Source organism: Ursus arctos, unplaced genomic scaffold (assembly GCF_023065955.2).
Source record: "Ursus arctos isolate Adak ecotype North America unplaced genomic scaffold, UrsArc2.0 scaffold_17, whole genome shotgun sequence".
Classification (NCBI taxonomy): Eukaryota; Metazoa; Chordata; class Mammalia; order Carnivora; family Ursidae; genus Ursus; species Ursus arctos.
This window is the reverse complement of record NW_026622841.1, coordinates 821,696-844,434: the sequence shown is the minus strand read 5'-3', so window position 1 is coordinate 844,434 and position 22,739 is coordinate 821,696. Positions and strand designations below refer to the sequence as shown.

The 22,739-nt window shown below is 46.0% G+C and overlaps 1 protein-coding gene across 8 annotated transcripts in view; it reads left to right on the top strand.

Moving 5' to 3' along the window:
• Window positions 1–22,739, top strand: part of ATP9B (ATPase phospholipid transporting 9B (putative)) — a 250,435-nt gene that overhangs the window by 159,050 nt on the left and 68,646 nt on the right. For all 8 annotated transcript variants that reach the window (XM_057313321.1, XM_026496508.4, XM_057313320.1 and 5 more), the window contains 2 exons: window positions 3,607–3,767; window positions 18,454–18,596. In XM_057313321.1, the coding sequence (XP_057169304.1) occupies window positions 3,607–3,767; window positions 18,454–18,596 (304 nt within the window). The remainder of the gene's footprint in view (window positions 1–3,606; window positions 3,768–18,453; window positions 18,597–22,739) is intronic.

The window sequence follows — 22,739 nt, the reverse complement described above, 5'->3', positions numbered from 1 at the left end:
TCATAGGAAAAGGTATTTGGTCTGTTCAGGTGTTTCAAGACATTTTTTAAAAAAAGAAGGAAGAGATTCAGATCAAAAGTGAACTACTGTCTTCTTTATAAAACCTGTAAGTTTACAAGTTAGCTAGTTTTCATACTGAATATTGTTTTTAAGAGTCCAGGTTGCATTTTAAGCAAGTTGAGGAAACTTTTCAAGCGTGTTTTAGAGAAATGAGTATAAAAATATTAACTATTAACTTAAAGTGGACTTTGTTAGAATTGACCAAAAAAAAAAAAAAAAAAAAAATAGACCATAGCTTGGCTGTAATGATTTTCCAGGAAGAATAATCATAGTTCAACAAGGGCTACCTGGAAGAATGCAAGGAACAACCTGTTATTGAAAAGTTGTATCTTACCCTGTAAACTTAAAAAGTTTGAAGTGATGAAGCTTCCCTTTGGACCCGGGGGGCGGGGGGTAGAGGACCGCGCCCCATGGGCTTCCGTGCCCTGCAGCTCAGCCGTCAGGCCGTTGAGCACATGCGTCTCGGGCAGTCAGAAAGGTATGAATACTTCGAGTTATCTGCATAGCAGTGTGCAGTGGGCTGCTTTTCATTTCGATGCTATATGTGGCATTTTTTCAAAGGAAACTTTGTATTCGTTTCTGACTGTTTTTGTCCCAGCTTTTACAGTCTTTCACTGCTGGGACGCAGGGAGAGTGTGAGGTAGTGGTTATGCATTTTGCAAGACAGTGATTCTTTATTTTATTACAGAAAAAAGACCAACTCTGCAAGGCCAGATTAAATCATTCCTTTCACTTTTTAATGGGATTTGGATGAATAGAGTAAAATATGCACTTTGCATTCATTGATAGCATCTTTAGGTTGAGGTAATTGAGTCTTTTTTCCCTGACTGAATGAATAATGACTTCATCTGACCCTCAGCGAGGCCTGACACTCAGGCCTCCTTTGTCACAGCAGAAGGGTCTGGGCTTTGAAACATGCTCTACTTCCTCAGCTTAATTTTTCTTCATTCTAATCCAAAAACCTATTTTTCTCAATAATTCAAGCATAAACTATGTAGTAGTTGAAGTAGCGGAAATTGCAAGATATTTGTCCTCGTTGTGCTGCTTTTTAAATGCAGTTGATGAATCCCGTGCAGGCCTCTTCAGCTGCCCGATTCTCAAGGGAAGAGCAGCCCTTACCGGACTGCCCTGCCGGAAGTTTCCAGAAGCCCGCAAGGGCTCCTGGGCAGCCTGCCTGTCCTCTGGGGAGGGGGCGGGCTCTGCCGGTGGAGGGCCTGCAGGTGGAGGGCCGCGCGGTGACCCCTGGCCCGAAGGTGCCCGCTTGTGCAGAATGTGCAGGCACCTGTGGCCACGTGCAAACTTGAGTGTGTGTCGAGGACACAGCCTCACTTGGGAGGCTGTACGGAGCGTCACCAGACCACACCACGTTCCACAGGTGGGGCACTTTCTTCCCGCGGCGTGGGGCAGGGCCGCAGGGGGGGCGGCGCCTGCGGGGCTTGGATAGAGCCTGTCGGGGGTGGGACCTGCGGGGCGGGATCTGAGGTGGGGCCCGTGGATGGAGCCTGCAGGGGTGACCTATGAGGGTGGAGCTTGTGGGGCGGGGCATAAGGGGGTGGAGCCGGGGGCAGGGCGTGTCACCGGATTGACGCGGACCTTGGCGGTGTCCTGGTGGGTGAGGGGGCAGAACCCACGCTCTAGACCAACGCCAGTGGTTACTTGTTCCTAAAGGCCACCAAGTGACGTCCGGCAGCAGCTGGGCTAGACAACAAAGCTTTGTGTTTTGTAATTTTATCACTGGTGTTCATCTTATTTTTCCTACTAGACTGGCTGTTTCTTGCAGCCGGACTCTCCGTGGGCTCATTTTTCATCACCTTACATTGCAGCAGAAAGCTCAGTAAACATTTCCATTTATTTAATGAGTGGATTTCGTCGTAGCTACACTTCACTGGACTTTCTGACAGAGTTTGGTGTTTTTTTCTAACTACAATGTTCAGATGTTCTCATGCAAGTCTGTGGCAGAGGTTAATCACAACCGGAGATAAACACTGAGACGTGGGGAAAGCTACACTTGTTTTGGCCAAAATCAGAGATTTTCAAAAGTACTAAAAAATAAACCAAGTTATTAATTAGCTCAGTACTTCTTAAACGTTTTAGTTTGAGAATTACAGTATCTCGTTTATTTTATCAAAGTTGTGGCGGTCACTTTCTTTTTACGTTACTCTCTTTCACAATTTGAGATTCGCAAGGAGCTCAGATGGTGGCGAGCTGACAGAGCTGGAAGGATTCAGTCCCCTGTCCAGGTCCCGTGCGTGAGGAGTGGGCAGGGTGGGCAGTCGCCGGGGCGACCGTGGGTTCTCCAGGGCTGTCAGGGAGCCCACCTGGTTAGCCTGGGGGCGAGGAAAGCAAGGGTAGGCAGGGGAAGGCCAAGGCCACAGAGGTGGGAAGTGCGGACTCAGATCTCAGTGTTGCATAATGCATCGAACGAGAATGGGAAACGTGCCCGGGGACGTACTTTGTACCCGGAGCTGTGCTTCGTCTCTAACCCCCCGCAGTCTTGTTAGGGAGGCACTTCTCTAACCCGGTTTCACTGATAAGAAAAGGAGTACTTTGTTTGCCCAAGGTTCAGATTAGCCTACATTTCGATTCCAGAGGAAATGTCATTGCTGTGTGACCCCACCTCTCCCCCTGTGTGGTTCTGAAGCATTTTTGCAAAGCCCAAGATCCCACCCCAGTGTCCACCCACATGCTGTACCGCCCTGTGGTCCTTCAACCAGGTGACTTAGCAGGGGAGGGCAGCCTGCAGACCGCTGGAGCTTGAGATCAAAGTTGTGTGCACTTATGACTTGAGGAGTAAACACCGCTTCTTACCGTTTCCAAGATCCCACACGGAATGCACCCCACAATGAGTTCATTGCTGTGGACCTAGCTTCTCCTCACGTTTTCCTCAGCTAGGACACGATCCACAGAATGAATTTGGGGTTGTGTACCTTATTGGGAAAACCTGAAGTGTAGGATTTGTGCACATTAAAACAGTATTCAGTCAAACTAACTACCTTGTCTGTTGCTTTTCTGCTTAATTCAGAGAAGGTTTTTTCAGAGGCGCTCCTGGCAGTTTGGGATGACAGACACTGTCCTATTCCTGGGAGCCTCTATCTGAACATAAAATCCTTATGCGGGATGCACTTAAGCATCAGTCAGCTGGCGTAGCACATGCAGAGGGACACACACATCCATTCTCCACAGACTGAGCAAGTCTCTGGCGTCCTTTGCGCCCCCCCCCCCCCCGGTCTGCTCCAATCTGCCATCATAGCATTTTCATCTTGAAAAAGGATCTGGATGTTTTTTGGTTGGATACCCTGGACTCCTATTGTCTCAGTAAATCCTTCCTGGGAATACTCTGGGGATCATGATTGCCTTTCAGAAATTCTGCTTAAGTCTCTAAGATGCTTTTCAGGAGAAGAGTAAAGTTAATACCGTTTTGTATTTCACTATAGTTAAGGTCAGTGCAAGAGGAAATTTAAGGATGTCATTCATCGCTATCACGTATTCAAATCTGTAATATTAGGCACATTATGGTTATGCTCTAATTGTGTGTTTTCCTTTCAGGTTGGTCTGTTGGACCTTGAACTCAATCACCTGACCAAAGCACTGTTTGTGGCGTTAGTTGCGCTCTCGGTTGTTATGGTAACCTTACAAGGATTTGTAGGCCCGTGGTATCGCAACCTGTTTCGGTTCCTCCTTCTCTTCTCCTACATCATTCCCATCAGGTAGGTGTAAGAATTAAGATAAAACAAATAACTGGTTTCATTGAATATGAGTTTATTGAAATTTATCTTTGTCAGCGTGGAAGAAGTTATCCACACAAAGCTAAGGAGGAAGGAGCCAGGAGTTCTGATGAATCTTAAGGAATGCTTCTATAGAAAATAACATTTTGGGGGACAAAGTCAGTTTTGTTAGAATAATCCAGAAATCTGTTGCTTTTCGTTATATGAATGTTTTGATTATATAATATTTAAGAATTGGGAGATGTTTCTTGATAAAACATACACCGTTTTGTTTACTGCCGATAGACTTTATTTCCAGTACCATTAGATCCATATGCGTCACTGAATTATATTTCAGAAACCATCTAATATATCTGTCAAGTGAGATAAAATACTGAGTAAGACAGTTTTTAATACGAACAATTTTTCAAAATGATAACCCATCTAACTTGAAATTGGGATATAAATAGTTAATATTAGATGTCTGTTGAGTTTAATTTACTAATTTTGCGGTACAGATATATATAAGTCCATTCTAAAATATTTCCACAAAGGATATTTTAAAAAATGCTTCTTATATATGACTGAAAATTTTTACATGAGTGAGCAATTACAGCCTAATAAAATAAAGCATGTACAAAGTGTGAAGCTAGAAAAGCATCTTCTGTAACACAGAACGGAGTGAAACAGGATAGAGCGCTCCTGTGCAAGGATGTAAACATTCTGAAGAGAAAGGTGTCTTTACAGACCAGTTTCCTCCCAAAGTTTGTCTAAGGGTGATGTCTCTTTCACTTGCCACATCGGTAAAGCGGAGCCGTAGCGGGCCCCCAGGGTGCCGTGCCCACGACAGCATCCTGCATACCTGCTCGCGCACATGCAGCCCCCACTCACTGCTTGGGATGGGGAGCTTGTCTCCACTCCTCCGAGAACAAGCAGTGTTGTGCATTTGTGGCTGTTTCTGCTGGAATTGGAACACCTGCTCCTGTAGACACTCTCCCGTGACCACCTCAGTGTCATGCCTGATGTGGCCAGCCTGCCTTGCCAGCCCTGTGGGTCTCCCTCCACCACCACACCACACGCTTGGCCCTTCTCAGCCGTGGGTGCTGCATGAAGCCTCTCCTAACTGTGCTCAGTGCTCACCGCCAGCCAGCCACTCGGATCACGTCAGCCTGTTGTAATTCTGCTGACATCTCCACTGGTCACTGATAGTTGTCTTGCTGGTTGTCTCATGCTCTGTGTTCACCACGCTCCGTGAGGATAGGGGCCTCGTTTGGCTCCGTGCTTAGAGTGCATGGCGTGCCCTGGGGCTCCTCACGCCCTTACTGAACAGACCCATTACAGAGGTCCTGCCCTGCTCTGAGGAGCTGCGAGTGTGCAGATGATCTATTGAGCTGTCATGCGGTGTCATCGTTATCACGTAGACGCATACTGAGTGCCAGCAGCGGGCTCTGGTGACGGATCTTTGTCCCCAGAAGCTCACCGAGTAAGTGGAAACGGGCAGAATATAGCTATTGATCAGTCATCCCAGAACTGACCCCTTCAGATGGGAAGGTCCTGCAGGGAGTTCCTGGTCTGTACGCACTCAGCCCGAATGCCTAGTCACTCGCTGTCCCCCCACAGCCCTGATCTGCACCAGGTATGTTGCCCAGTGTCCCATGGGGATGTGGGTGCGGTCAGATGTGTGCGTGGAACCCGGCAGAGAGTGCCTCGGCTCAGTTTACCGCCACTCCAGCAGCCGCAGCCTGGTGCACAGCACACACCTCGTCCACAGTGCAAGGGTGTGGAAAGAATGGGTGCAAGGGAAAGTCGGTTTGCAAATGTCGTAAGTCTGCGCTGCTAGTATTCTCACTGTTTTACAGTAAATAGAACACGGAGTTCACTCCCAGACATGGCACACGAGTGGGTATGTTTCCCAAAAGTACCATAGGAAGCCTCCTTCCCTTACCCTCTGTATCCACTCAGCCACCCATTTCTGTGGATTTTATCTGCTGATCTAGCTTGACTTTGTTGCTCCCTAGATCAAGGACCTTGGTGTCATTTCTGCTTTGAACAGTTGTCACAGCTTTCCCCAGAAAGCTGCCTGACTCGAATCCGGGGCCTGCAAGGATACCGTCTACAATTCCCCACGAGAAAGAAGGCCACATGCCTAGCACACAACACACAGCCCACTATGCACCAGCAGCACTTAGTGCTGGAAGGTGTGAGCTCGGGGGCCCCACTGCCCAACAGGAACCCCATTGCCCCATATGAACCAACACCACTCTCCAGTAGGAGCCCCCCTGCCCAGGTGTGAACCAACCCCACAGCCAGGTGTGAACCCCACTGCCAGGTATGAGCCCCACTGCCCCGTGTGAACCAACACCACTCTCCAGTAGGAGCCCCCCTGCCCAGTGTGAACCAACTCCACAGCCAGGTGTGAACCCCACTGCCCCGTGTCAACCAACACCACTTCCCAGTAGGAGCCCCCCAGCCCAATGTGAACCAACCCCCCTGCCCCATATGAACCAACACCACTCCCCAGTAGGAGCCCCCCTGCCCAATGTGAACCAACCCCCCTGCCCCATGTGAACCAACACCACTCCCCAGTAGAAGCCCCCCTTGCCCGGTGTGAACCAACCCCAACCCCACAGCCAGGTGTGAAACCCACTGCCCCGTGGGAGCCCCTCCTCGCCTGCTCAGGCTGAGTCCACAGTGACTGGCACTGCATGTGTTAGCTTATTACCACACTCCTCTGCTCTCCTCCTCCAACTGCCAACCAAAGTCTCCTGCTCCCATAATCACCATCATCCAAACATCTGTTTTCTTAGTAATTCCCATGGTGTTTTGTTTTGCTTTGGTTTTTTGCTTTCATTAATCTTGTTTCTCTTCATTCATGTTGCTTTGGTCAGTTCTAAGGTGTTTTCATGATGTTCAAGACTGTCATACAAAGCAGAAGGCCTCGAGGGGACTCTACTCCTGTTTTCTGGAGAACTTCTGTATTTAACTGGTGGAGACCATTGAACACTATTCAAATTTTTATTATATTTTTTAATGAAATATTTCATTCCTATGGACTCTCCAATTTCTTTAGCATAATTATAGTATAAAGAGACTTGACATTTCTCCTTTTATCAAATTAACAGGAAAAATGAATTACAGTTATGAAATATAATACGTTATAAGCATTTTTAAGCCAATACTAATTTTCATTGGTTTTTTTTGTATTTCAGTTATATATATATATTTACAGTAAAAAATTAGATAATACCTAATAACAAGAGAAAGAACTATGTATTATCTGTAATTTTACTATTGGTAAAAACTGTAAAGCTTTTCAGATATATGTACATATACAGACTTACAAATATGAATGTGTGTATTTATATATGTAAATATACCAGCATTTACATACAGACTTTTTTTATTTAGCCTAGATAGCCTTTTTAAAAGTTTGTTTACAAATGAGGAATGTACTAAGTTTCTGCAAGTCAGTCTTGTTCTGGTTTTCCAGTCAATAGCTTTATATTTACATGTTCAGTCAAGCGTGGAGAGACTTACTAGACAGAATTATACCTGCACCTCTGTTTAGCTCCAAAATGTCTCATGCCTACTTCAACATGATACTTTGCCTCGTTTTTCACAGTTTAAGAATGCAGTTAGACAGATTTAGCAGAAGGAATGAAAACTGTAAAATGTGAAAAGGATAGGATGCTGATTTAGGGAATTCATGTTTGCATTCGATTCAACCAGGTTTGTTTTCCTTTGCAAAGCTTCCATAAAATATGAATAATAATATGTTTTAGTATTTGCCAAATGTGCTTTCCAATTTAATAAAGGATAGATTAGAAAGAATTTATGGAACATAAGAAGTAGGAAGATCGGTAGGAGAAGAAGAGGGAAGAAGGGGGGGTAAACAGAAGGGAGAATGAACCAGGAGAGACTATGGACTCTGGGAAACAAACTGAGGGCTTCGGGGGGGAGGGGGGTGGGGGAATGGGATAGGCCAGTGATGGGTAGTAAGGAGGGCACGTATTGCATGGTGCACTGGGTGTTATACGCAACTAATGAATCATTGAACTTTACATCAAAAACCAGGGATGTACTGTATGGTGACTAACATAATAAATTATTATTAAAAAAATTCTTTTTTTTTGCAAAGTGCACAGTTCTGGAAAGTTAAGTGCTTTTTCCTCTGTTGACCTAACACGTTTGTAATGGAAGCACAGTTGATACACAGTGTTTACATCAGTTTCGGGCGTCCAGCATAGTGATTGGACAACCCTCCGTACCTTACCAAGTGCTCCCTGCAGGAAGTCTGCGGACTGTCGGTGACCGTGCCGAGTTACTACGGTATTACCGACTGCACTCCTGGTGCTGTACATTTCATCCCCGTGACTCCCTTATTTTTTAACTGGAGGTTTGTACCTGTTAATCCCCTTCACCTGTGTCACCCTTCCCCAGGCCAATTTCCCTGTAGTAACCGCCCATTTGTTCTCTGTGTCTGTGAGCCTGTTTCTGGTTGGTTTGGTTGGTTGGTTACAAGGCTTTTCAAATTTAACAAACTTAGGCTGTTTCATAGAAATTTTCCTTTACAGAATAAAATATTTTTGAGTCACCTGATATAATTTACTTTGTCTTTCAAGGAAAATATTACAGGGTTTAACTCATGTAATTGAAATGGATATATGTACCCTCCAGTGTTTGTGTCTTTCGTAACAAAACACAAACCTTCAGAGTTCTTCATGGCGCATTTAGAGCCCCGTCAGGCCAGGTACTTGTGCTTGCTTGTTGGTTCAGTAGCTCCTCTCCCCACATGCTTCCAAGTGCTGTGTCACGTTCTAGCTGACGGTCCGGAAAACTGTCCTGTCAGTGCTGGGTCAGAGGGACTTTACTCTTACTGGGGCACGCCTGGGCGATGGAGGTAGAATGGTGCTGACAGTGAGGACTCTGTCCCTTCTGAGAAACACGTGGGCCCATCTTGTCTAAAGTACTGCAGTTGGTGGGGGCCGTGTGGCTTGGGCAGCAGGGCCCCCATTCTCCCACCTCACTGTCTGAAGGACTGAGTACCCTGCTCTGCTCAGATCACTGCTCGTTCTGAACAGTAAGAGTGGGGTATCAAAAATGTCAGGTAACATGGGTACAGAATTTGCTTCAGAACCTAGAAATGAAGTCTCTTAACATCTCAGTAGGGCCTCCTTTTCCATTTAGCATGCTTGGGGAATGCGGGGGGAAAAGAGTGTTTCCAACCTAGGAAACCAGTCAGTGGTGGTGGAAATTTGCAGCCTATCCAGATTGCAGAAGATGCTGATATTAGAAAATTCAAGCTTTGGAAAGCATGCACAGGGAAGAAGGCCAAGGGTGTGGCTGAACAGCTTTTTGCTGAAGAAGTTAGGTATGTGACTCATGGACCCCTTCACCCATCTCTGCCGGAGCCTGGAGTGGATGGGGTTATCCAGGAGAGATCTGTGCAGGAGCCTCTTGTCAAGTGGTATGGACCCCATGACATCCACAGGAGACGCACAGTTCTTGAGAATCTTGTATCAGGAGAAGCACTGGCAGCTCGGGCCGGAAGGAACAGAGACAGGATAAGGTCAGAGCAGCCTGTTGGACGCCCCTGGTCCTGCGGGCAGGAAATGGGCTGATGGAGCTGCCCAGCTGCACACTTGTGCTGCCCTTCAGGAACAAGGAAGAATCACTGAGGCCACAGGCCCGGGCGGTGTGCAGGTGTGGATCCGCAGGCCCAGAGGTGAGCCCCCAGTCCCAGAAGACTATCCCCAGCTCTCCTAACCTGGAAGAGTCTGCCCTGCTGGGTAGTTTGTAGTTCTTCATATGGTATGGGTGTTCTCTTCAGGTCTGTATTTTACTGATAGTCGTTCTTAGTCAGTAGCTTAAATTGTTACTATTGGTGAAATTATGAAAAAATGTTAATTTTGCATAGTCGGATTTTTAAGTCTTTTTTGCTGTGGGTTATCACTCTCCATGTGTTGTTTAGGAAGCTGTTCTGTGCTCCGGACGATGGAGCTATCCTCCTGCATTAGTTTCTAAAAGCATAACAGGGTTGTCTTTGACAGCTGGAAGTGGTGGGGTTTTTTAATAGTGTGAAACAGGATTTTCACATATCACTGTTTTCTACACCAGTTGTCTCAGCATCCCTCGTAAGAAAGACTGCTCCCCAGTGACCTGCGGCTCCTCTGTCATACACGAGGACTCAGACACACACAGGCTGCTTTGGGTCTCTTGTGCTGTTCCCTTGGGGGGTTTGTCTACTGAGCAAAGAACAAACTGCCAGAACTCACACACCTTTGTCCTGAGTTAATGGTTTCTACAACAGGGCCTTCCTCCTCGTGCTCTTCAAGAGTGCCCTGTTCTTGCTGTCCCTTTGCATTTAATATTAAATCTTCCAGACCATGAATCTGTCATATCTCTTAAATTTTTTAGAGATTGATTGATCGATTGATTTGGGAGGGGGGAGAGAGAGTGGGGGGAGGGACAGAGGGAGAGAATCCTCAAGCAGACTCCCTGCTGAGCATGGAGCCTGACACAGGGCTCTATCCCATGACTCTGAGAGCATGACCTGAGCCAAAATCACAAGTCAGCTGCTCAACTGACCAAGCCACCCAGGTGCCCCAACACATCTCTCTTATTCTACAGTATCGCAGTTTAAAAAATTTCTCCGTAGAAATCTTTTTTTTTTTTTTTAATTTTATTTACTTATTTGACAGAGATAGAGACAGCCAGCGAGAGAGGGAACACAAGCAGGGGGAGTGGGAGAGGAAGAAGCAGGCTCCTAGCGGAGGAGCCTGATGTGGGGCTCGATCCCAGAACGCTGGGATCACGCCCTGAGCCAAAGGCAGACGCTTAACGACTGAGCCACCCAGGCGCCCCTCTCCTTAGAAATCTTGCACAACTTTTATTAGAGCTATTCCTAGAAACTCAGTATTTTTCGAGTTCTGTTGTAAATACTGTGGGTTTTTAAAGAACTGTTTCCTTTGTATGTGTTACTGGTATGGAGAAATCAAATGACTTCTATAAAATGAATCCATCAATTTTGGTAAAACTTTATTGATTTCAATTAGTAATCTGGAGTTTATTGTATTATCTCTGTAGATAATTGTATCATCAGTAAATAATGACAGCTTTGTTTCTTTTGATTCCTGCACCATTTCTTTCTTTTCCTTATCACTGGATCGAAGATTCCTGAGATAACATTAAGCAGAAGTACTGTTTTTGTTTCCTGTATGAAAGGCAAAACTTCCAAGATTTCATCATTAAGTATGCTGTATGTTTTTATAAAAACCCTTTTTATACTAAGGAAGTTCTTTGTTTTAAAGATTTTATTTATTTATTTGTCAGAGAGAGAGCACGAGCAGGGGAGGGGGCAGAGGGAGAAGCAGGCTCCCCACCGAGCAGGGAGCCCAATGTGGGGCTCGATCCCAGGACCCTGGGATCATGACCTGAGCTGAAGGCAGACGCTTCACTGACTGAGCCACTCAGGCACCACCAAAGAAGTTTTTCCTATTACTATTTTGCTAAAACTTGTTTTAAAATTATGAATATGATTTTTCATCTTTAAATTTTTACTTAATATTTTAATACAAAAAATTATATTGTTTTTGACTTTCTAAGATGATACCTACCTTGTATTCTTTGGGGAAAAGATGCAACTTAATCATGATAAAATATTCTTTTGTGCATTAATGGATTCCATTGTTTGTAATTTTTGTGGAATTTTTGCGTTGGTGCACATGAGCGATTTCGCTGTAACTTTCCTTCCGGTGTTTAGTATCAGCTGCCATTCTCATGAAATACATCGACAAGTCTTCTCTCATTTTCCCTTCTCTAAAATATTCTTTTTTAATTATAACAAGTTATTCCTTGACATTTGCACGTTAGGGAGGCCTGAACATTTTACTGTGAAAAGATATTTGGCAGAGTTGGTTTCTTTAATAGGTTAAATATATTTATCAACTAGTTGTAAATAGTCAACTTTAAATAATTGGAAAAGTTGATTTCAAGTTTTTAATTTCTTCTTCAATCAGTTTTGCAGTTTTGGTTTTCAGGAAATGTGTCCCCTGTGCCCGTATTCAAGTTTATTCCCACAAGCCTGTTGATAATGTTTTCCTTTTACCTCACATGTGTGGGGTCTCTGCTGTTATCTTTGTCACTCTTGATACTTGTTTCTCTTTTCTGTTTTTCTTGATCAGTCTTCCGATAGGTGTATCAACCATAGGAGTCTTTTGGGAAAACCTTGTCTAGGTTTTTCTTTGTGCTATATAATATTTCTCTAATTTGTTGTTACCTTACTTCTCCTCTCATACTTTCTTTGGTTCGTGTTAATCTTCTTGAGATAGATGCTTCAGTTACTAGTTTTCAGCCTTGTTTTCCATTCTGAGTATATGTCACTGAGGCTGTAAATTCGCACAGAAGTACTGCTTTGGCTACATCGCAGACGTTTCTGGATTTTTGTTACTGTCAGGTACAGAATCTCTCTTAATTCCCACTGTGATTTCTTCTTTGACCCATGGTTATTACAAGCATATTTGCATTTTCTAATTATTATCTGTGTTCATATTTAGTGTTTTATGTTGTTGTCAGAGAATATATCTTAGTCATTTCAGATGCACAAACTTTGCTGAGACGCGTTGTAGGACTGGGTGTTTAGTTTACTTAAACCTGGGTGCGGGATTGCTTGCTGTGGTGTGCCCTGCACGTCTCTTAGGCCGAGATTGTTAATCTTGTTTTTCAGTTTCTCCGTACCCCTGCTGGCTTTCCTCTGCCTTCTCTCACACTTGCTAAGCATCGTGTGGAAACCACGCATTGGTATTAGGAATCTGTTTTCCCGGGAATTCTATTGCTGGCATTATATAATTTGTGGCTTTGGTATCAGGTGTATACAAATTTAAGCTGTTACATATTTGTGCTGAATTAAGCATTTTTTCATTATAAAGTGACTATCTCTGATAAAGCTTTTTTCTTCAAGAGTGAGTTATTAGAGAGAGAGAGAAGGGGGACTGGCAGAGGGAGAGAGAGGGAGAGAATCCTCAGACTCCACACTGAGCATGAGCCTGATGTGGGGCTTGACCCTAAAACCCCAAGACCATGACCTGAGCTGAAAGTGTCGAATCCTTAACCCACTGAGCCACCCAGGCGCACCTCTGTGAAAGCTTTTTTGTATTAAATTCAACTCTGTGTTAAGCTCATATAGCCGTGCCTACTGGGTGTAATGTGCTTGTCTTGTCTTGCTCCATTTTGCGCTTTCCCTTCTGTGTGTGTGTGTGTGTGTGTGTGTGTGTGTCTTAAGTTTAATTTTTACCTACTTTGACAAACTGCCTACACAGTTACTGTGATTCTGTTGTATTTTTGGTTAAACCTGTCATCTTATTTTGTTTTTTAGTATGACCTACAGTTCTGTATTTTCCTCCTGTCTTACCATTTTACTTATAATTTTTTATGATTCTCCTTTCTTCTCTACTAGTTTGGAAGGTTTTAAGCCATGTTTGTTCTTCTAGTAGTCAGCCCGTGAACTGAGGTCATTATTCTCAATCTGTCAAATCCACGGGTAGTCACTTCTTTTACGCATTATCTCAGTAATGTTTACCTCCCCACATCCCTTCGACCTTGTGCCATTTCTGTCATGTATTTTAATTCAAGTCATTCTTAAGTCCCAAAGATACTGCTGTTTTGTACATTCTTGATGCATTTTGGTGTATCCACATGTTTCTTTATTTTTTCTTATACTTCAGGCCTTTCACGTAGAATGATTTTCCTTCTGTCAGAAACTGATTATTTTGTTTACTGTGGGTTTGTTGGGAAGGCTCTACATTTCTCTTTGGCTGTCCTTCATGACACTGTTCCACCTGCGTGTCCCACGCTGCCTTCTGGCCGCAGCTGGCGGCCACCTATGGGCCTCTGCTCCTTGGTGCCCTCCACCCTACAGCAGCTTTTAGAGCTGCTTTGGGTTGTTGCCCTGCGCTTGGACACAGTGTGTGGGGGCGGAAGCTGCTTTTCGTAGAATGCTTAAATTCAGTGCATTTCTCAAAGTCTGTGGATCGGTCCTTTGTGATCCCAGAAAACTGAGTTGCTGTCTCCTTATATACTGTTCTGTACCCTCTCTTTTGGCTCATGAATGTGAGATTTGCTCAGTGTCCTAACCCACTCTTTGTTTCTCCTGTTCTTCCCTATTTTCCGCCTTCTGTCCCCATTCTCCATTTTGTATCGTTCCCAGCAACCCGACTTCCAAGTCACTGATTTCATCTTCAGCTGCATCTAGACCACTGTCAAACCAGTTGAGTTCTTAATGTCAGTTATTAACCCTTTTTAGTTCAGGAAATTCTGTTTGATGTCTTTATTACATTGATTTATTCATTTTTATGTTTGCCTATTCCTTGCAAAGATCTTTCTAGTTCTCCATATGTTTCCTAGTTTCACGGTCTTGTCTGTGTCAGTCACGTGTGGGATCTGCTGCTTCTGCCGGCCCTTTTCTCTTGTTTTTCCCTCTGGCTCTCGCCCGTAGTACACTGTTTCACTGAGTGCTGTGTGTTTTGTGTTTCGTTTATTTGTAGGGGTTTCTTTGGTAACTGTATTTGTGAAAAGCTAATTATAGGAGTAATGTGAGATCAAAGATGAAGGTTAGGTTTTTTGTATACTGTACGCTTGTTTCTGTGGTGTACTTGGAGGTACCACCTGTCTTGGAACATCTTCCTCCAAATTGGAGATTCATAGTCACTGAATCACGTGAGCCTGGCCCCATCTCCACGTGTCCATCCACGTGCAGGTGCCTCACTTTCCAGCTTTCCCCTTAGTGTGACGGCGTAGCCCCTCATGGCCCTGCTTCTTGTGGAAAGAAGGGCCTCCTGTTAGACCTCCACCTTTTGATGGTCCTGGTCTTTATTTTTGCTCCTGCACAGGTGGCCTTTTGAAGAGAAAATTCAGACTCTTGAGGACTGGCACGTGATCACTTAACCCTCGTGAAAACTGATGAGGCTTCAACCCAGAAATTCCTCACTTTCTAGTTAGTTCTTTATTTCTTTTAAGAAATTTAAAAAATATTTTATATAGTATTTCTTACTGTTTTCAGTGGGAACATTGATTCAAACAGGATAGTCTGCCATTACCCAAGATGACAGAACTTTCTTGCAGTTTTATGTAAAGAAAGTTAGGCAAATTTGAGTGAAACTTCCTGATTAACTTTGTTGGCAGTACTTTCCGAGGGTAGGTACAATTTTCAGGCTTCGGATGTGGTCAGCTTTATTCTTGAGAATGCAGTGGACTTTCTTTTAACAATAAAGTACAACTATATCATAGCAAATTTGGGGAATGCAAGGTGACATTAAAAAAAAATGTGACCTGGATAAACTATAGTCTGTCTATACAATGAATACTATCTATTAATAAAAAGGAACAAAGTATTGATACATAAAACAACTTGGGCATTTATAGGATGTTCTTGAATGTCCCATTAGAAAATTATGTTGGACAGTTCAGCGGTTGCCAGGGTTCGGGTGGGGGGCAGGTGGCATCGTTGGGGGTTAACCTGAGGAGTCTGCAAGCTTCTTGGAACTGTCTGATCCCGATGGTGCATGGGGTGCGACACGAATCTGTCCTTGGGACACATAAAGCAGAAGAGTGTGTGTAAAAACTGACAGAGCCCGAATGAAGCCTGCGTTTGACGTAATTGTGTTGTCGCATCAGCTCTGCTTGGAGAGAGTGTTTCGTGGCCTGGGGAAGCACCGGGAACCCCCCCTGGTTTTGCTAAAACAACTTCAAAGTTAGAAGTTCCCATAGATGACCATTTACAGGGAAAAGTTTTGATTCCTTTTGATAGAACTTTTCTTTAAAATGACTTTTGTTTTGCTCAGATTAGGTTCTAAACATCAGCCTCAGTCAGGGAGGAGTGCAGCCGTGTTCCCTGAGGAGTGTTGCAGGCTCGGGGCCTGGCTCACCTTGGGGGCCCGAGCGCCACCACGCCATTGTATCACAGGCAGCACACGGCCTGACTGGGGTCCTGTGCCATCGCGGCACGTAGGGAAGACGTCTGTGCAGGGCTCAGGTTCCCTCCTCCGGCATTGCCCGGCAAGGTGAGGCCAGGCAGGATGGTTTGGTCAGGGAAGAGCCCCCACGAGGCGCCTGCTCGCCGGTCAGCCTTATGCTCAGCTGCCGCTCCCCTTCTCGACACTCCTGACACTCTTCAGAGTCAGGGGGGCCGTTTCGGTTTCCTTGTGTGATGGTAAGGGTCACGATTGCCTTCTTGTTCACTTGACTGTCTAAAATGGCGGACAGCTTTTCCACTTAATTTGGAATAGATCTCCTGATAACAAAATCACACTTGACCAGTTAGCAATAAAATGAGCTTAAAATAACTGGTATCCATTACCTTAAAACCTATTTCTGTAATTCTCAAAATGGTAGGCTTCATGTTTTTTTGTTCGTAAGTCACGTTACTGTAAAGTACTTTACTAGGTGAGGAGAGGTGTAAATTTTAAAATTCTATAAATTAGAACATTACCAAAAAATAAGTATAGTGATGATAATTATAATTACTCTGTTAACTTTGAAGTTTGAGCTTCTAGAGATTTTTAACATTAAAAAGCAAATTATACGAACATTTGACCAAAATGTACAATGCTTATAAACTTAAGCTTCTGCTTCCTGTGTGGTATTACAGTCGTAGTTGAAGGTACATTTCCCTTGATAGTTTTCACTTGTAAACCGAACTTGCCTCGTGCTTTATGTTTCCTTGAAGATTATCCACATTGTCTTGTTCACCAGTCTTGAGAGTGTGTGCCGTAGACACCCCACTGGTGTGTGTTTGTGTCACAGTATCTCATGAAATAACAAACATTTACAGCTCGTGACAGCAGCAGTGGTTGTCTCGAGCCGTAACTGTTCACGATTTGAAGAGAGCACCGTGGAAGAACCCAGAAGGTGCTCCTTGGGCTTCCACTCCGCCCCAAGCCCAGTACACCCTGTGAACTCTTGAAAACTTCCTGCCTCTTGAAGATAGAGATCCTTGTGCCTTGTGGTAGTTGAGGCAGGCTGACATTTTCCAAAGTAATTTGACCAGAGTACACAGACGAAAGTCATGTTCTTCCTCAGTGTGGCCTCCGGGCCTGCAGAGCCAGCCGCACCAACCCCACTGGGAGGCCAGCCCGCCCTGGGTGCCCCGCTCCGCCCACGGAGCCTCCCCCTGTCTTGCCCTGGTTCAGGGGTCTATCTGACCGCCAGTGCCCACATCACAGATAAGCCTGTGCGAGATGCTGCTTTTCCTTCCTCCAGACCCATCTTCAGTCTCCTTAGGCTCTTGTGCCTTAGCCACTCCTCGAGCCCCTTCCGCCTGCCGGCCACTCTGGGCACCTCACCACAGAGCCACAGAAACAGTGTTGTCTGCGCCCCAGAGTGGAACACACAGAAGTCGGGTGCCCTGTGCCCATGGTAGCTGTGGGCTTCACACGCAGCCCACCCTCCCGTCGACGGTGCCCCAGCTGTCCTGGGACCAGGCCTCCCATGAGGCCAAGCAGCTGCCGTGTTCTGCCCCTGGTGCTGCCCTGCAGTGTCTGTCCTCCCTTATTGCTTGGCCTCGCGGCTGTAGCGGGACTATACGCAGCCGAGACATAGTGACGTACTGGTGTAAGAGGTCTGTGTTCTTGTCAATTCACACTTTTCTTTCTGACCAGCAGAGTTCTTAGGATTTTATGAGCTTTATGGACAAATAGTTCATTACGATGTTTTTGTCTTGAACTTACCTACAGACTAGACTCTCTCACTGACTCTGAGTCCTTCCTCCACACTGCTTCTCAAGGGTGTGTTTCTTAGTGGGCAGATCCGTGTGAATTGCTGTTTTGGTCAGAATGATTGACTATCAGCAGCTTCCCCTATTGTGTAGGTACGTCACATATCACGTCTGCTGTTTTCTTGACAGAATCAAATTAGGCACAGATTTTTTTTTTCTAGAATTGAAAGCATGTCTGAATGATCTCATGTCTGAATGTGAGCAAGGGCAAAGCTGGAACTCGTGTGGACGCAGGCGGGAGCCGAGTGAGTGCGTCAGTGAGCCCAGCGGGAAGTTGAGTGCCGCTGGGGTTGCAGAGGAGCCCTTTGTAAAGTGGTGTCCATCCCTCTGACTGTGAAACTGACACTCTGCAGCACGGTGTGGCCGCGGCCACCTCTGATCGCACCTCCTGCCACTCTCCCCCCGTGTGCTCCTGCTCAGCTACACCACCATCTTGGGCCTCGGGCAGGTCCCCGCCCTGGCCGTCCCATCCCTCCTTCCAGGATGTGTTCGGTCCCGGCAGGCATCGTTACAGGAAAGCATCCTGTTTGTTCTTGTAAAATGAGCGATGAAGATGATGCATTTCCAATACCTGTTCCGAGTGGGATGCTGCCTGATTCCCTTACACACGCACCATCTCTCCTTTTTGTCCGAGCGGGGGCTCTTAGCACATCCGCCTTCTCCTCCTGCGTCTGCCTCCGCATACTCGCTGGAGGACCAGGACGGGGAGCCCGTTGACATCGCCTACAAATACGATACGGTGTGTAAAAAGGTTTGTTGGCTTAAGTGTCAATAAATTTCATTTATTTTAAAGTGAAATCCAGTATTACCTGCTTAGTTCACGTGAGGTTAAAGATTATATGTCTGTATGGAAAACACAAGTGTGAACATACTGCGTGGGTTTGGACCCTGCTAACGACTGTGATGGGTTTTATTTGGCAGTTTGCGTGTGAACTTGGACATGGGCAAAGCCGCGTACGGATGGATGATCATGAAGGACGAGAGCATTCCTGGCACGGTTGTGCGGACCAGCACCATCCCAGAGGAGCTGGGGCGCCTGGTGTACTTGCTGACAGACAAAACAGGTACTGCTCCTGGTTCATGTTGCCTTTGGGTGCGCTCGCCAGCATCCAGTGCAGGTGACCCTGGTGCACTTGTGCATGCGTGCCTGTGTGCTCTCGCACCTGTGTGTGCGTGTGTGTGCACGTGTCCGCTCACCGGCAACCAGTGCAGGTGACCCTGGTGTGCGTGCATGCCCGTGTGCTCTCGCACGTGTGTGCGTGTGCGTGCATGTGTGCACTCGCCATAATCAGTGCAGGTGACCCTGGTGTGTGTGTGCATGTGTGCCCGTGTGCTCTCACACGTGTGTGTGTGTGCGTGCATGTGTGCACTCGCCGGTAACCAGTGCAGGTGACCCTGGTGTGTGTGTGCATGCGTGCCCGTGTGCTCTCGCACGTGTGTGTGTATGCGTGTGCGTGCATGTGTCTGCTCGCCGGTAACCAGTGCAGGTGACCCTGGTGTGTGTGTGCATGCGTGCCCGTGTGCTCTCACACCTGTGTGTGTGTGTGTGTGCGTGTGCGTACACGTGTCCGCTCGCTGGCAGCCAGTGCAGGTGACCCTGGTGCGCATGTGCGTGCTCGCCAGTGTGTGTGCATATGTGTGCGCACCAGCATCCAGTGCAGGGTGACCCAGGTGCGCGTGTGTGTGTGCGTGCTCACGTGTGTAGCGGAGTATCGAATTCATTCAAATTTAGGATTTTCTAGACTCTGCTGAACATTGGTGCACAACTAACCTTCACCTTCGAATAAACACAGTATCATTAGAATTGCGAAATGTTAAATTCTTAGAGATTTAAATGACATGTTTATATGTTTTTAATTTTCCGCTGCCATACCTCTTTGTTTTATTAGCTGTGGCTTCTTGAGAGGAAATACTGCTTGCCTGTTTAGTACAGGAGCTGTTGGGAAAATGTAACGACATGTGTGGGTTTGGTATTTTAAGAGTAACGTTCTCCTAAAGAGCCTAATAGCAACTATCCCACCCTCAGGTCCATGCCCCAAATTTTATTTGTCCTTATTTCATTTTTCACTGTTTCATCAAACAATCCTTGTCAATCCAGAAAATACTAAATAAAAGATAAACTGAATCCAATGAAAGTCCTAGCAACAGGTTAAATCCCTCCCCAATTTCTTCATTAATGATTTAAATTCCTGGTAATTCTTGGGGTGCTAGGCGTCTCAGTCCGTTGAGCGTCAGCTCTTGATTTCAGCTCAGGTCATGATCTCAGGGTCATTAGATCGAGCCCCACGTCAGGCTGTGTGCTCAGCAACGAGTCGGCTTGAGATTCTCTCTCCCTCTGCCTCTCCCCTCACTCACATGTGCTCTCTTTCTAAAATAAGTCTTAGAAAATATTTCCTAGTACTTCTTGGTGAACTAGAACTAAGAGAATACTTGTATAACATGATAAAATATGTCTCAAAATTCAATTTTTGTTTTATTTTTAATAAAACACTAGAAAACATTTCACCGTAGTCAGGAAAAAAAGAAACCTACAACACTGTTACTTCACATGTTTCATTCTGGCCATCGCAGTAAGACTAGAAATAAGCTGTATGCCCGAAAGAAGGAACAAATATTTGTAGATGAAATAATGAACCAAGGGAATAACTGCTAAGAGTAAGAACCAGTGAAGTGGCAGGTCACAGGTCAAAATAACAAAATAGCTCCCTGCGTGTCGAGCAGACCGAAGAGTAATGACCCCACTCACGGTAGCACGAGTGTGTGTGAAACACGTGGGCTAGACGTGAGGGGTTGAAGGACATGCTTGAGGGTGATCAGACCTTACAGAGAGACGTGAAGGAAGACGTAAACCAACAGAGGGGCAGACTGAGGCGCGACGATACGGGATTCCGTAGAGCCTGCCTTCACGAGGAAGTGATAGGTTTATTGCAGTTAAGTCAAAATCCAGTTGCTGATGGCATTTGGTTTTGTTTTGTTTTGTTTTTTAATTTAAAGTGGGGTTTTAAATTTTTATTTAAATAATCTCTATCCCCAGCATGGGGCTTGAACCCACAGCCCCGAGATCAGGCATCACATGTTCCACTGGCTGAGCTAGCCAGGTGCCCCAGCACCACTTGGTTGTGGTCAGGGTTTGTCATTGTGGCACGTCGGGGACTGCCCCGTCAGGTGATGCTCATAAGTCCGAAGAACTCCGAAATAACGAGGCCTCAGACTCAAGAAAGTAGACTGAGAAAATGTCTTCAGATTTCTCCCTTCCCACCTCACTGGGCCGATAGGAGAAGATTTCAGAGACTACATCTGTAACAGTGTGGAAAATAAGCAGAAGTGCCTTCACAGAGGCTGAGTTATCTCTGGGAGACAGGTGGAATTATTCTGATGGAGAAGCTGGAGCGAAGCAAACCCAAACTCAGAATGGTTCCTAAGGTGGCTCCACAGCAGAGAGTCCTGGAGAAGCAGTGAGTTTATAGCACACAGGTCGGGGGGCGGTGCGTGGGAGGCTGTCAGGCTGCGCGCCAGCAGCAGGAGAAACCCACCTGCACTCAGCACTGCACTCAGCAGCCTGGACCTTGTGCGTAAATCCAGTCAGAAACCAAGAACAGCAGCCTGCACTTGGAGTCCCAGCAGGAGCAAGCCCGCTGTGCCCAGAGTGCCCAGGTCTGTGAGTGTTTACAGAGGAGCCCAAAGGAGCCCGGAGGAAAGGGTGCCGAATTACAGGAGAGCTTGGTGACACCTGTAGATTCAGTGTCAAAATTAAACTTCGTTTCCATATACCAGCAACAATGGGGGCATTTAATTCCGAAAAGGCCAATTAGAATAGTAGCAAAGTGTATAAAGTAACTAGAAATAAATCCAAGCAGAACATGTGTAAAGTATGGCTGTAAGTGTTCAAGTTTGAAGACCCGAGGAGGAGCTGAGTGAGAGAATGGGTCCACGTTCTTTGTGAGTAGGGCATCTCAGTGCAGCACCGACACCGTTGTTCCCGCGTGGGCACGTCCAGCCTGTCTGAGGCGCACGCTGCCCCAGGACCTCGTCTGCACGGTTGGTGCAGTGTTACCTGGTGGCCACTGCTCTGTGCTGACAGACGAGCCTCGGCACCACGTGTCCCTCCGGCTCCTGTTCCTCACGGAGACACGTGCGCATCTGAGCAGGAGACGAACACGGGAATGTTCACGGCATCGACCTGGAAACAAAACCAAACTGAACGTAACACAAAAAAAGTGATTATCAGTACGATGCATAAATTGTGGAATGCTGTTTTACAGTTTTTACAGTTGAATGCTAACTAGCAGTGATGGATGTCACAGTTCAACATTGAACCAGGAAAGGCCTGGGGCCTTCCTCTTTCGGAGGCCTGTCCTTGCCTCGTGCCCCGTGTTCGGGGTGCGTGGCATGCTTCTCCGGGGAGCAGGTGCAGTGTGGGGCGTCCTGTCTGCACCAGACGTCCTTTCATGGCCACTTAAATCTGCATGTAATACGCCTAAGTATGACACCTGTTCTTTCACCTCAGTTTACAAACAGGAAGCATAAGTCAGAGACCACGCGGTACGCCTGAGGAGTAACTGGTTCCCTCTCCTCTCCCTGTGTCTCCGGATGTGCAATATCAGCAAGGGAGGAAGGATTTTGTGACTATTTCTCCCTAAAATGCTAACTTTTTATTTTGCGTTTTAAACGGTGATGGGATCATCATTCCATAGCTCCTCCGTTTTCCTCTGAATTCTGAGTTCCATCCAGGATAAGGATGAGTGGTTTTGTCCAGAGTCATAAAGTAAAACCACATTTTCCCCATGTCTCACTCTGCTACTTTTACAAAGCATAAATAAATAATCTGGGTTTCTGAGATTTAAAAAGAACTGCAAAAAATTATATAAAATATGTGAGTAAGAGAAAATCTTGTGCATTTTTCAAAAGACCTTTTTGTGCCAGAGGTCATTAGAGGGACCTCCTTTCTTCAGTTCCTAATGTTGGAGCTGCATGGAGTTTTTAACACTTTTGGTATTTTAAAAAATTTTTGGTCTAGAACTTTTTCGGAACCCTTCTCAGTAATCACAAGGGGAGACTTGTGGAGCACGTCTGGTACGCCACATGACAGCCCTGTGCCTGTCTTTGCCCTGGAGTTGTGGGACCGCGGGCACAGTGTCTGCGGGTGGGCGTCTACCCGCCGCCCGCGCTGCTGCAGCCTTCCCCTTCACGGAGTCCTCCTGCCTGAG